Raw genomic sequence first — 15,608 nt, forward strand, 5'->3', positions numbered from 1 at the left:
CTGTCCCACACTGCCAGGGCTGCCCCTCCTTCTGGGCCTCCCACCCACCACACGCAAACACTAACATCACAACCACCAAAATCTTACAGCTCTTACTGTGTATCACTCCCCAATGGGCTGTGTGACACTCCAAGAATAGGCACTCCCTCTTGTTCAACTTTCTATTATAAGGGCTGGCACAGAGAAGTTACCCAATACTATCAGATGTGTTTAAAAGTAAAACAGTATTCCTTATTTCAAAGCACTTCAGACATGTCTCCAGTTGTTAGGTCCTTGCGTTTTGTTCTTACTGAATGGCATTTTTGTTGAATCCCTGTAAAACCAGGATCAGTAGACAGTAGCAGATCTTTTAACAAATATAAATTAACCAAGTTAATACCACAAACACACGCTATAAAGCACATTCAGCTCTTACACTGGTGAGCTGCTCTCTGGAATACACAGACCTTTGCTCCCCTCATTTGAGCTATATGTTTACCAAAAATCAGTTGTGTCTGTTTCCAAACCAACCATTTCTCTTAGTGAATGAAAAAAAAAAAGTAATATTATACAGCCAACAAAATATGACTGCCAAAGGGAAAAGTTGGTTTCCCCAACAAAACAAACTAAATGACTAAAAAAACTCAAAAAGGTGAGAATCTAAAAATAGCTGATGCTGAATTAGATGTGGGTGAGACAACTACAAGAGAGGGGTGGAAGATTACAAAAATCTCAAAGGAGCCCTGGCCTGTTTGGCTCAGCGGTTAGAGCGTCGGCCTGCAGTCCAGAAAGACCCGGGTTCGGTTCCTGCTAAGGGCACATACCATGGTGCAGTTTGTCCTCAGTCCTGGTTGGTTCACGCAGGAGGCAGCCACTCGATGTGTCCCTTTCACATCGATGTTTCTCTCTCTCCCTCCCACTCTATCTGAACAAAAAAAGGAAAAATGTCCTCAGGTGAAGATTAAAAAAAAAAAAATCTCAAAGGACTTTGGTCTCAGATAAAGAGAATTTATAAACAAATCATTATGAGAATGATTTCTAATGGAAGGATAGCTCAGATGTCCAAACAGAAGAACCAAAGGCCTTGTCTTTAATTTGAAAAAAAGGAAAAACATTAGTAAAGGAATACCCTTTTATTGTTTTAAATTAAAATGTTCTGGAAATGTATTTTGGTTCACTGCTATAACATTTATTATCAATAAAATGACCACTCATTCCTGCTTGCAATAGGTAAGAGCCCTTGCCTTGGGTAGTGTTGTTCAGTGGTTAGACATCGGCCAGTGCACCAAAAGGTCACTGGTTTAATTCCCTGTCAAGGGCACATTAACTGGGCTGCAGGTTCCATCCCTGGCCTGGTCAGGAGGCAACAATCCATGTGTCTCTCTCACACTGATGTTTCTCTCAGTCTCTCTCTCTCTCTCTCTCCACCCCTCCCTCCCCTCTCTCTAAAAATCAGTGTAAAAAATATCCTCAGGTGAGGAATGATAAAAAAAAATTTTTTTTTACCCTTTGCATTTTTCTTCAGATAGAGTGGGAGGGAGAGAGGGAGGAAGAGAGAAAAACATCGACATGAGAGAGACACATCGACTGGTTGCCACCCACATGACCCCAACAGGGGCCAGGGACGAACTGCAACAGAGGTACGTGCCCTTAGCGGGAACCAACCCTGGGCCTCTCTGGTCTGTGGGCTGATGCTCTAACGGCTGAGCCAAACCAGCCAGGGCTGATAAAAAATTTTTTTTAAAAGGTAAGAGCCCTGCCCTGGCCGGTTTGGCTCAGCGGTTAGAGCTTCAGCCTGTGGACCGGAGAGTCCTGGGTTCGGTTCCCGCTAAGGGCACATACCTCGGTTGCAGTTTGTCCCTGGTACGTCATGTGCGTGGCAACCACTGGATGTTTCTCTCTCTCACTTCCTCCTTCTCTCCCTCCTGCTCTATCTAAAGAAAAATGCCCTCAGGTGAGGGTTAAAAAAAAAAAGGTAAGAGCCCTTTACTGTACTTAATGTAGCACAAGGAACATTACTATTTTTAAATAAAATTTTTCAATATTTCTCTATATCTATTACAACATTTTGCAATTCTGATTATTACATTTTAAAGATGTTTGCATCTTTAGTCTGAATAACTATAAATGCTACACATTGTTACACCTCATGTCCTGGCAATCGTACCTCACACTTCCCAGACTTTATCCAGAACGTATCATACAAGTACACCACCCCACTGTGAAAACGAAACGGCGCTTCAATGTAACAGTTAACAGGCCCGCTAAAAACCAGTACCTTCACAAAATTGAAATGTAAACTGCATTTTCAAACTCAGGAAAGTGATCTGGTTTCTAAATGTTTACATGCAAAGTACCTAAGCACTGAACCACCATCAGTAATGGTAACCCCAAAACAATGGGGTAAAAAAAGTGCAGCGCTGCAGACAGATGGGCAAATAACGTTTACCTTCCGCTTTTGATCATAGGCAGAATCAATCCCCAAGATGCTATTCACTTCTACATACGGATATTTCTTCTCCAGGACACTGACCACATGTTCAACTTTTACCTTTTCTCCGGTCCTTACTTTATTATATATCTGAAAAAGAAAAAAACAAAACTGGTTAATCAACTTCACTTTTAAATTCAAATTTCAGAGTGTTTATTACAAAAGATTTCTGAATGTGCAAGAAAACATGATCGTTTTTCTTAAAATGTCAAATGACATCAAATGGGAATAGCAGTTCTCTTTTCCATACACCTCAAGATGCCTTCTTTTAAATTACATGTATTAGGGTCAACAGGGTCATGCAGCTGTGAGCACACACATCTATGATACATGACCTGTACGTTGTGTGTGTGCCCACCACCAAGGTAAAGCAGTCTCCGGCACCACGTTAGGTCCCTTTACCAGCCACGCTTCTGCCCTTCCCTCTGGTGACCTCCATACCACTGTCTGTGACTAGGAGTTTCAGTTTATATCCCACACGAGAGTGACATCATATGGTTCTTAGCTTTTCCTGACATAATTTGCTTAGCATGATATTCTCAAGGTCTATTCCTACTGTCACAAATGGCAGTATTTCATCTTTTCTTATGGCTGAGTAGTATTCCATTGTGTATGGACCACATCTTCTTTATCCAATTCTCAAACGAAGGACATTTTGGTTGTCACCATGTCCAGGCCACCATAAATAATGCTACGATGAACATAGAGGTGCATAAATCTTTGCAAATTAATATTTTTGAGTTTTTCGGGTAGATACCCAGGAGAAATTGCTGGGTCACATGGTAACTCTATTTTTGATTTTTTGAGAACCAACTGTTTCCCACAGCGGCTGGACCAGTCTACATTCCCACAGCAGTGAACAAGGCCTCCTTTTACTCTACAACCTCCCAAACATTTAGTACTTGTCTTGTTGATAACAGCCATTCTAATAGATGTGAGGTGGTATCTCACAGTAGTTTTGATTTGCATTCCCCTAATAGCTAGCAAAATTGAGCATCTTTTTATATCTGTTGGCCATCTCTATGACTTTTTTTGAGAGAGGTACCACTTTTTAATTGTTTGCTGTTGAGTGTGAGTCTTTATGAATTGTGGATATTAGCCCCTTGTCGGAACTATTGTTTGCAAACACTATCTCCCATTTGATTGGTTGCCTTTTTGTTTTGTTGGCAGTTTCGTTTGCTGTGTAGGAGAGTTTTAATTTGATACAGTCCCATTCATTTATTTTTGCCTATACTTCCTTTGCCTTTGGGGTGAAATTCATAAAATGTTCACTAAGACCCAGGTCCATAAGTTTAGTGCCTGTGTTTTCTTCTATGCAGTTTATTATTTCTGATCTTATATTTAGGTCGTTGATCCATTTTAAATTAATTTTTGGCCCTGGCCTGTTTGGCTCAGCAGTTAGAGCGTCGGCCTGCGGTCCAGAGACACCCGGGTTCAGTTCCCACTAAGGGCACATACCTCAGTTGCAGTTTATTCCTGGCCCTGGTTGGGGTGGTGTGGATGGCAACTACTCGATGTGTCCCTTTCACGTCGATGTTTCTCTCTCTCTCTCTCTCTCTCCCTCCCACTCTATCTGAACAAAAAATGGAAAAAAGTCCTCTGGTGAGGATTAAAAAATAATTAATTAATTAATTAATTTTTGCACATAGGAAGAAACTGTGGTCTAGTTTCATTCTTTTGCATGTAGCTTCCAATTCCCCCAGCACCATGTATTGAAGAGGCTTTCTTTTCTCCATCGTGTGTTTGTGGCTCCTTTGTCAAAAATTATTTACCCATTTACATGTGGTTTTATTTCTGGGCTCTCAATTCTATCCCATTGGTCAATGTGTTGTTTTTCTGCCAGTACCATGCTGTTTTGATTATTGCAGGTCTGTAATATAATTTGAAGTCAGGCAGTGTAATACCTCTGGCTTTGTTCTTTTTCTGAGGATTGCTTTGGCTATTCAGGGTCTTTTGTATTTCTACACAAATCTGATGATTTTTTCTTCTGTGACTTTAAAAAAATAAAGTTGGCACCCTGGCTGGTGTGGCTCAGTGGTTAGAGCATCAACCCGCAGACCAGGGAGACCCGGGTTCAGTTCCCGCTAAGGGCGCGTACCTCGGTTGCAGTTTGTCCCCAGCCCTGGCTGGGGTCAAGTGGGTGGCAACCACTCGATGTGTCTCTCTCACATCATGTTTCTCTCTCTCTCTCCCTTCCGCTCTATCTGAAGATGAATGTAAAAATGTCCTCGAGTAAGGATTAAAAAAAATAGATTTTAGCCTGGCCGGTGTGGCTCAGTGGATTGAGCGTGTGATCTGGACACCTGCTACCTCGCCTGATGGCTTCAATGGTCAGGTTCCCCTTTCCACTCTGCTCTTACCATTCTGTACTCAAATCACACTAACTCAGAATCACTATCTCTGACCTGCAGCCATTATTCAGTGGACTCCTGTTCTCCCTCCTCCACTCGGCTGGGACAATGTCCCCTGCACAAACATGCCCACGACCTCCCTTGTGGTCTGAGGGCCCAGTGGGGCCACAGCCCGCTGTGCTTCCCACATGGTTACAGAGCATCTATCTGGAGGGTCCCCACTAAACTTGGAGGTCTCTGAAGACATATAGGTGGCATCTTACTCTTTTGTATCCCTCACAACTAATACCAGGTCTGGTAAATAGTCTTTGGTGAATGTTAGCCAAATAAATAATACATTTTAACTAACAAAATAATGCATTTTAACTAATAAAATAATACCCCTGATCGAACTCTAAACAATAAACATAATAAACAGTAGACGGGCTTCATGTTTTCAAGTAAAATGAAAGTGCTGAAAATCAATTGCTTTAGAGATATCACTACCACTAAAATATAAACAAAAGAACTGTTACTTCTTCTGAATATAATAATTTTTTAACTTATTAAATCTGAAGTTCTTTATATTGAAAAATTAAAAAAAGGAGTTCTTTGAACTTGAGCAAGTATGTTAAATATATATGAAATGAAGGCATTTAAAAGTTTTCAGTTAATATGAAGAAAACAGACAATAAGAATTTTATGACTTAAATAGTAAACTGAATCCCAATGAAAATATCATGATGATCTTAAAGGTGAAAAAAACAAACAAACACTTTTTTAAACAAGTAGAGAATGCCCTGGCTGGTTTTGCTCAACGGTTAGAGCATCGACCCACAGACCAAAGAGTTGCGGGTTCAATTCCAGTCAAGGGCACGTAACTCTGCTGCAGTTCATCCCCAACCCTGGTTAGGGTCATGCGGGAGGCAGCCAGTCAATGTGTCTCCCTCACATGGATGTTTCTCTCTCCCTGTCTCCCTCTCTTTCTTTCCCTCTTTCTCTCTCTCTCCCACTCTGACTGAAGATTAATGGAAAAATATCCTTGGTGAGAATTTTAAAACAAGTAGAGAACATCACATTTACCAAAAGACACTAATTAGTGAGTTCAAATCACCAGAAGTCAGAAGTCTAATTAATATATATTAGTAGGGCTCCTAAGAAAGATTATCTTAGCTGAAATCACAGCAATCTATTACTAACATCAGTCCATCAATAAAGTAAAGGCAACTCTGGAAAAATAAAACACAAAGTTTGTGTGAATAATTTCTTACTTTTGCTCTTTACAAATATATTGAATCCCCTTACCACATGCTTTTTTCTTAGAATAAGTTAGACTTTAAAAGTTTCACCATTTTGAATGAAAACATACATGTGTCAGAGTCTGGAAAGCATGGTAACCATCCACCTCTTGAGCAACATAATTGTACGCCCTCATGATGGCCACTCCAGCATCCTGCATCCCATCCACATCTTCAGAGTCATTAACCACAAAGATTAAACCAAGTCTAAGGGAAAGAAGGAAGGGGAAAAAAACAAAAGAAACATCTCAAAGAACACAAATGGGCAATGAACCCCTATGTTCACTGCAGTGTTATTTACACCAGCCAAGATATAGAAGCAATACCCAAGTGCTCATCAATAGGTGAGTGTATAAAAAAAGTACACACACACACACACACACACACACTCACACAATGGAATATTACTCAGCCACAAAACAAAAATGAATTACCATTTGTGACAGCATGGATGGACCTAGAAGGTATTAAGCTAAGTGAAATAAGTCAGGCAAATACCATGTGATTTCATTTACATGTGGAATCTAAAAAATAAAATAAACGAGCACACGAAATTGAAACAGATACAGAGAACAGACTGATGACTGCCAGAGGGGAAGAGGGTTGAGGACTGGGTGAAAAAGGTGAAGGGATTAAGAAGTGCAGACTGGTGGTTACAAAAGAGTCAGAGGGGTATAAAGTGCAGCACAGGAACCAGAGTCAATAATATTGTCATAACTATTATTATGGTTCTAGTTGAGTACTGGAAATATCGAGGGGAACACTTTGTAAAGTATATGATGGTCCAACCACTATGCTATCCACCTGAAACTCACGCAAAACAATACTGAATGTAAATTGTGATTGAAAAAAAAAAGGCAGCGGTTAAAGGGAACATACCCCACACAAATACTGTAGCGAACAGAGGAGAACTATTCATTATTGAAAACCGCAGTTCACATACTAATAGGGTTGGCAAAGGCAGTAATCACTCAGAATGAAAAAGCAGGCAGGTTCCCAAAGGTGGCTCAGAATTTCAACTGTTAAAGCAAGCTGTTTCCACATTGTGAAACAAGGCCATTACTGACATAATGGGTATTGCTATAGTTTTACATCAAGATTTTGTTCTGCTTTTAAAAGAAAATTCGGAAAAGTGAAAATTTTCAGAATGTGAAAATACACAGAAGGGAGAGGGATTTTGAAATTTAACATCGGTAATGTGAGAATTGTGGGTAAATGGAAAGCATAAAAACATTTACTAGCACTGGCCGGTTTTGCTCAGCGGTTTGAGCGCCCCCGCGGACCAGAGAGTCCTGGGTTCAGTTCCCGCTAAAGGCAAGTACCTCAGTTGCAGTTTGTCTCCGGCCCCAGTAGGGGTCACGTGAGTGGCGACCACTCAATGTGTCTCTCACATCGATGTTTCTCTCTCTCCCTCTCTCCTTCCCACTCTATCTGAAGATGACTGCAAAAAAAAATAAAAAACATTTACAACTGTCCATCAAAAACTACAACTGAGGTTAGAATGTATTACATTATAAAATTTTAAAGAGCCCTGGCTGGTTTGTTTCAGTGGTTAGAGCGTCAGCATGTGGACTAGAGAGTCCTGGGTTCAGTTCCCACTAAGGGCACGTACCCCCGTTGCAGTTTGTCCCCAGCCCTGGATGGGATCGTGTGGGTGGCGGCCACTCAATGTGTCTCTCTCAAATCGATGTTTCTCTCTCTCTTCCTCCTTCCCCCGCTCTTGCTCTATCCAAAACAAATGCAAAAATGTCCTCAGGTGAGGATAAAAAATATATTTTCAAAAAATTTTTTAATTAAAGGAACAGAGCACAAAGAGACACCATTACACATGCACAGGCGGAGATAAAGGGCTGCACTGCTGGCAGAGGGAAGGAGGACTGCAGAGAGAGGGAAGGAGGGCTGCAGAGAGAGGGAAGAGGGCTGCAGAGAGAGGGAAGAGGGCTGCAGAGAGAGGGAAGGAGGGCTGCAGAGAGGGAAGAGGGCTGCAGAGAGAGGGAAGGAAGGCTGCAGAGAGAGGGAAGGAGGGCTGCAGAGAGAGGGAAGGAGGGCTGCAGAGAGAGGGAAGAGGGCTGCAGAGAGAGGGAAGGAGGGCTGCAGAGAGGGAAGAGGGCTGCAGAGAGAGGGAAGGAGGGCTGCAGAGAGAGGGAAGAGGGCTGCAGAGAGAGGGAAGGAGGGCTGCAGAGAGGGAAGAGGGCTGCAGAGGGAAGAGGGCTGCAGAAAGAGGGAAGAGGGCTGCAGAAAGAGGGAAGAGGGCTGCAGAGGGAAGAGGGCTGCAGAGGGAAGAGGGCTGCAGAGGGAAGAGGGCTGCAGAGAGAGGGAAGAGGGCTGCAGAGGGAAGAGGGTTTGCAGAGGCCATCAGCCCCTCCTGGAGCTAAGTTACTCAGCAGAGAAAGGATGGTCCTTTTAATAACCTTCACAAAAATGAACTTAAAATGGATCATAGACAAAAAAATGTAAAATACAAAAGTATAAAATTCCTAGAAAATAAAAGAAAATGCTGATAATCTTAACTTATTAGATCTAACATCAAAAGCATGACCTGTGACAAAAAATTAATAACGTGGACTTCATTTAAATTAAGAACTTATCTGCAAAAGAAACTGTTAAGAGAATAAAGACAAGCCACAGACTGGCAGGAAATCTGTGTAAAACACACACCTGATAAAGGACTGATATCTAGAATATAAAAAGAACTCTTAAAACACACAATTTAAAAAAAAAACAACCGTTATTAATGGACAAAAAGTCTGAACACCACCACGCCAAACAAGACATGCAGTTGCAACCAAGTATATAAAAAGATGCTTGACATCACATATCATTGAGGAATTTCAGTGAGATATACTATTAGGACGGCTAAAACAGAAACACTGACAACACCAAATGCTGGTGAGGATGTGGAGCAATAAGGAACTCACCACCACCATTAGTAAGAATGCAAAATGGTACAATCAGTTTGGCAGTTTCTTGTAAAACCAAACATACTTTAATGATCAGATAAAGCAATCATGCTCAATACAAATGAGCTGAAAATGTATACCCATACACAAAAACATGCACATATATGTTTACACAGTTTTATTCATGATTGCCCAAACTTGATGTCTGTCAAAGTAAAACAAATACCCATGGTACATACTATAATGGAGCATGACTCAGTCATAAAAGGAAGTAACATTTCAAGCCACAAAAGACATGGACAAAACTTAAAAGCATGCTGCTAAGTGAAAGAAGCAATCTGAAAAGGTTACACACATCATGATCCTGAAAAGGGCAAAGCCATAGAGACAGTAAAAACATCAGTGGTTGCCAGAGGCTGGGGGCAGGGGGGAAAATTGTGAAGAAGAAGGGGTTTTTAGGGCAGTGAAACTAAACTGTATGTATCTGTAATGGTGAAAACATGTAATTACACATTCATCAAGAACCACAGCCCTGGCCGGTTTGGCTCAGCGGTGAGAGCGTCAGCCTGCGGTCCAGAGAGACCCGGGTTCAATTCCCGCTAAGGGCAAGTACTTAGGTTGCAGTTTGTCCCCGGCCCTGGTTGGGTCGTGCAGGTGGCAGCCACTTGATGTGTCATTTCACGTGGATGTTTCTCTCTCTCTCTTTCTCTCTCTCTCTCTCTCTCTCTCTCTCTCTCTCTCCCCCTCCCTCCCTCCCACTGTATCTGAACAAGAAATGAAAAAATGTCCTCAGGTGAGGATTAAATAAATAAATAAATAAATAAGAACCACAGAATGTACAACTCAAACAATGAACCCTAATGTAAACTATGAACTTTTAATAGCAATGTATCAACACCAGTTAATTAACACTGCTCTAAAAGAGACAAAGTTTATTAATTTTTTTAAAAAGGAATAGCCTAAGAGTAGAAGAAAAAAATAAAAACATATCAAACATCAAGTTCTCAGGAGGTATGTGTGCATCCATGGATTGGGGTGGCAAGAGGGTTTGTTTTAGATGAGAGCTGTCTTTGTTTTAAAACCCCACTCATGACAGAAATCACGAGCAGACTCCAGGCAGAAATGACATAACTATCATTTTTCATAAAAATAAAATTATAGTCAAGAGCCTGTTTATCTCCTCACAAAGTAATTCCTCTCCCCAAGTTTCCAACTTCTGGAAAGAGTATTAGTCTTTGTTAGCTAAGCTCCAAAATTCAGACTTCTGCTCTCCCTCATCAAGCATCACGATGCGATCTTTCAGATCTGTCCCTCCTCTCCTTGACCTCTCCTTGACGCCATGAGGCTCAGTGCAGGCGCCACATCAACTCAGGCAGAGCAGAACATGCCTGCCTGCAGGCTCCTGCGACTCTGACAGCGCCTCTCGCCTCCCCGGCAGCCTGAGCACCCCTCCATCTTGTCCCTCAATGCATCCACAAATATTCAACTAGTGCCCACTGTGTACCATGAGCCAACTTCTTCTACCTTCTTACAGCTCCTTTTTAATCAAAACACAGCTCTGGCTGTGGCCCAGCAGTTTACTCCTCCACCTAACAGGTGCTTTTCGTGTTTTACATGAAAAAGTTCATTAAATTCAAAATCTCTGCTTTTCCATCAATGAAAAACCTCTATTTTCTCCAAAGCCTATCTGAAATCCAACTTTTCCATGAAACTTTTGTCCTTCCCAAATGTCTCAGTCTAAAATATTTTGTTTCCCGGAAATTCTGAAGAACTTATAACTAATAGGACATAAACTAATACTTGATCAGATACATATCTTCTTAAAGTGTCTGAAAGTATGCACAGCATTTTCTTCCCAGAAGGCAGCAATGTGGCTTATATGCCACTACAGTATTTAGCTAGGTGCTGGGTACAGAATACCCAATTACATTTGTTAGCTACACAGTTCTTTTCTTCTTTATTTTCATTTTTTCTAAGAATTCAAATTTTGTCAACATGTAAAACTTTTTAAAATAAGAAACAAAATTACCAGATGTTATTCAGAACATACGTGAGACTATCTTAACCTTATATGTAAAACCTTGAAACACTTCTTCACAGGCACAATGGAAGCCCAGCCACTCAAGCACCTTATTGGTACCTTTGGCAACACAAATGAAATAAATGTATCTGTTTGCACTTACAAAACGCTGCATACTATACATTCAGTCCTTAAGGTCTAATGAAAGGAGTTGGCAAAGCTCTTCATCTCCCTGAACGTGGAAATGGGCTTGTGGTACCAACACTCACTCAGGAAGCTGCTGTCACTGGGAAGCAAGCTCAGACCACAGACTATTTCTGCACAAGCCACTTACTAATAATTCAGTGGCAGTAAGCTTCTATTCCTTGAGAAGCAAATTCTTTACCCCAAAAGATACTGGCTTCATGCTGAGCAAAACATACAATTGCCATTAACGATCCCCACTATTAATTATTCTACAATTCAGTAGCGCCAGACTTACATTTAAGAGTGACAAACAAAACCTCATTTAATTAGGCATGTCATCAAACCTACACCAGTGCTACCTGAGTGGTATCTGGTTACTGAGGAACAGCTCCGCTGTGGTCATCAGCTCTGCTGTGGTCTCATGAGCAGGATCAACGATAAACACCTGCAGGGTAGAGGGACAGGAACACGTGAAATGACGCTTATTTAAATGTCACTGCGCCCTGGCCTTTTTGGCTCAGCGATTGGAGCATTGGCCTGCAGACCAGAAAGTCCCAGGTTTGGTTCCCACTAGGGACATATACCAAAAAAAAAAATGTCACTGGACCAATAAAAATAAAAGGTCCTCTTTTTCCAGCTACTCCTAAGACAGGAGTCACACAGCAGCAGTGACCCTCCCTCCGTGTCGAGCCTGGCACTGAAAGGGTACCGCATCTCCTCGCGGTCCACGCTAGCGACAGGGGAGTTACAGTCCAGAATGCTAACACCTGCTCTCTCACTACATCTTAAAAACCCCGTTTTATTAACTCAACCACCTTAGAAAATTTAGACTAGATTTCTAAGGATCTCTGAATTCAGAATTCATTTAGAATTCAAATTTAGATAATAGTTATCATTATTAAGTTCTCGACGTGCTTTTAAAAATACCATCTCGCTTAATCAAGTTCAGACAAACGATTAAGGAGAAACACTGACATTGTGACTGGGAAGGGAAGGTGTGGTCTCAAGAGTCAGGAAAGGACAGAGGACAGTGTCCCTGAACGTTCTGAGGGGTCCTGGCCAGTCTGGCTCAGTGGTTAGAGAGTCGGCCCAAGGACCGGAGTCTTGGGTTCAATTCCGGTCAAGGGCATGTACCTGGGTCACGGTTTGTCACTGGCCCTGGTTGGGGTCATGCGGGAGGCAACCAGTCAATGTGTCTCTCTCACACTGATGTTTCTCTCTCTCTCTATCCCTATCTCCCTCTCCCACTCTATCTGAATACAAATGGAAAAGTATTTAAAAAAAATTTTTTTAAAGAAAGTTCTGAGTAGGCCAGCCATGGCACTAGCCTGCCCTTACTCTTAGGAGCTAATACGGGAAGAGAAAGCAATGAGAAGAGAAAGAGGGCCAACTGAGATCCCTCTTCCACTGTCTGTCCAAAGCGGTGAAATAAGCAATAACAAGAAGGAGCTGACAGAAAGACTTATTTTTTTTTTTTTTACCCTCACCCGAGGACATTTTTCCATTTTTTTGTACAGATAGAGTGAGAGGGAGAGAGAGAGAGAGAGAGAAACATCGACATGAAAGAGACACATCGAGTGGCTGCCACCCGCACAACCAACCAGGGCCGGGGACAAACTGCAACCAAGGTACATGACCTTAGCGGGAACCGAACCCGGGTCTCTCCAGACTGCAGGCCGATGCTCTAACCGCTGAGCCAAACCGGCCAGGGCCAGAAAGACTTATGTAAGGGAATACACCGAACTAGTAACTTCTAGGGATTAAGATATTTAAGAAAAACGGTAGCAACAAATTCATCTTCTTAGTAAAAAAGAACTATCTTAAAGCTACAATAACACAGTCTACACCTTCAGGTTATGGATGAGAAACATTTCCTACCACACTGACATCTCCCAGCCTACAAATGATCAACACACTTCAAACCCCTTGCGATGTGAATGTGGACCTGGAAAGAGTGCATCTGGCTGTGGCTGGGTGGGAGCAGCAGCTCCCAGGAAAAAGTGGACGTTCCAGACACGACCAGAGGCGTGGGTGGCAGAACAGAGCCAACAGCCTGGCAGGAGCGTTTCACTCACCATGTTATGCAAGTTCTTACGGATCTGCCGGATAACACCAGGAAAGGTAGGTCGGAGCAACTCTTGCAGACTGGAAGGCCATGAATTATATCTGCTATCGACCTCCAGGTTGTTGATCCACTAGGAAAAAACACAATATGTGCATATACATTAGTCACGATTTGTAAAGTTTGCATAAAAAATAATAAGACTTCAAATTATTTTAAGAATAATCACACAGGAAACACCATTTTCAAAAATATAAAGATCAAGTAGAAAAATGAGTGACTAAAACATAAGCTAATAATAGAAGATACTTGCCATCTAAAAAGCAATAAAGGATTAGTGTCAAGAATATGTACAGAAGAAAGTAAATCCCTGGCCGGTTTGGCTCAGCGGTCAGAGCGGCAGCACATGGACTAAAGAGCAGCAGGTTCAATTCCAATCAAGGGCACGTACCTCAGTTGTGGTTCAATACCTGGCCCTGGTCAGTTCATGCGGAAGGTGACCAGTCAATGTGTTTCTCTCACACTGATATTTCTCTCTCTCTCCCTCCCTCCCCCTCTATCTGAAGATAAATGGGTTATTTTATCCTCAGGGGAGAATTTAAAAAAGAGAGAGAGCAACAGATAAATAAACGATATGTACTATTCATACAAAAAAGGCAGGGTGGAAAAGTACGAGTATATTACCTCGCTCATGTAAACAGAGTATTTTTGGAAGGATACACAAATAATTGATAATACATGCTGCTTCTGGGGAGAAAAACTGAACAGTCGGGTGATGAAACTTCAATATAAACTCTTGTGTGTGTCTTAAATTTTAAACTTTGAATATGTAAAAGATACTTTTAAAATCAGTAAAATATAAAATCTCATATGATAAAACTGATCTATATGTTATCAACCTAGAGTCTTGAAAACAATGTTGACTCATGAAGGACACTGACATGGCACTTTTCACAATGTTAAACACAGTAGGGATGAAATGCTAAGTAAGGGACAATGGAGGCACACCACCTTCAGAAGAGGCATCCCCTGCGGGGGTGGAGGGTGGAACTGGGGGAGACACAAAGAGGGCTTTAATCAAACATGTTTTCTTCCAAATACACAACAAATCTAACACAAAATAAATATTAACATTTAGTAAGTATGGTGATGGGTCGCATGATTGTTAATTATGTTAATCTCTCTTTTCTTTGTAATTAAAAACAGTTTTAACAGAAAAGTAAAGAACACAACAGTAGTCACTAAAACAGTAGTTATATCACCAAGTGACAACTCAATTAATTACCATCTCAGTTCTATACTATTTCTCTTTTTAAAATGTTTCCCTAAAGCCCTAGTCGGGTGGTGTGGCTCAGGGTGGTGTGGCTCAGTGGGCTGGAGTGTCATCCCATACACCAAAAGGTCGCAGATTCAATTCCAGGTCAGGGCACACACCTAGGTTTCAGGTTTGATCCCCAGTCAGGGCACGTATGGGAAGCAACAGATCAATGTTTCTCTCTCCTCTCTTTTTTTCTTCTTCTTTTTAATTACGTTTTTATTGATTTTTTTAGAGAGAGAGATAAAAACATCAATGTGAGAGAGAAACATGGATTGGCTGCCTCCTGCACGCCTCCTACTGGGGATCAAGCGGCAACCCAGGCACGTGCTCTGACTGGGAATCAAATGGGGACTTCTCAGTCCATGAGGACACTCAGTTCACTGAGCAACACCACCGGGCTCTTTTCTTCTTTTTCTTTCTTTTTCCTCCGCTTCCTCCTCCTTCTTCTCCTCTCTCTCTCTATTCCTCTCCCTCCCTCCCTACCTTCCTCTCTCTCTAAAAATAAATAAAAATACCCTTGGGTGAAGATTTAAAAAAAATGTTTTCCCTAAAATAAATGCATTACAGAAGCAAACAACAACAAAAAACACTGGAGTGCCCAGAGTGTGCTAGGCACACCTCCAACACTGACGCCACTGTCACCACACCTGCCCAGGGCAGCCCGACTCTCTCCACTCCCTCTTATAGATGTGAAGACAAAGGCCTGAGGCATCATATAGCAGATATTAACCTACAATAATCCTTCACACATAAAATATCAAATATGCATTTGGGTAAATACAAGCTAAACACTCTTTCTCAAGACATGCCCTGCTGAATCACAGGGAGACACAAATGTGGAAAAGCCACCCTGGCAGGTCTGGCTTGGAGGTTAGAGTGCCAGCCTGTGGACCAGAGGTTGGCAGGTTCAATTCCCAGTCAAGGGCACATACCTGAGCTGCAAGTGCAATTCCTGGCCCTGGTCAGGGTCATGTGGGAGGCAACCAATCAATGTGTCTCTCTCCCATAAATGTTTCTTTCTCTC

At 41.9% G+C, this 15,608-nt stretch overlaps 1 protein-coding gene across 3 annotated transcripts in view; it reads right to left on the reverse strand.

The window, feature by feature from the left end:
* UGGT1 (UDP-glucose glycoprotein glucosyltransferase 1) overlaps window positions 1-15,608 on the reverse strand; it is a 147,818-nt gene that overhangs the window by 96,022 nt on the left and 36,188 nt on the right. For all 3 annotated transcript variants that reach the window (XM_036254953.1, XM_036254952.1, XM_036254954.1), the window contains exons 14-17: window positions 13,280-13,399; window positions 11,564-11,649; window positions 6,170-6,305; window positions 2,429-2,560 (exon numbers count right to left, since the gene is read on the reverse strand). In XM_036254953.1, coding sequence (XP_036110846.1) covers window positions 2,429-2,560; window positions 6,170-6,305; window positions 11,564-11,649; window positions 13,280-13,399 — 474 coding nt within the window. The remainder of the gene's footprint in view (window positions 1-2,428; window positions 2,561-6,169; window positions 6,306-11,563; window positions 11,650-13,279; window positions 13,400-15,608) is intronic.

Source organism: Molossus molossus, unplaced genomic scaffold, assembly GCF_014108415.1.
Source record: "Molossus molossus isolate mMolMol1 unplaced genomic scaffold, mMolMol1.p scaffold_m16_p_11, whole genome shotgun sequence".
NCBI classification, from domain to species: domain Eukaryota; kingdom Metazoa; phylum Chordata; class Mammalia; order Chiroptera; family Molossidae; genus Molossus; species Molossus molossus.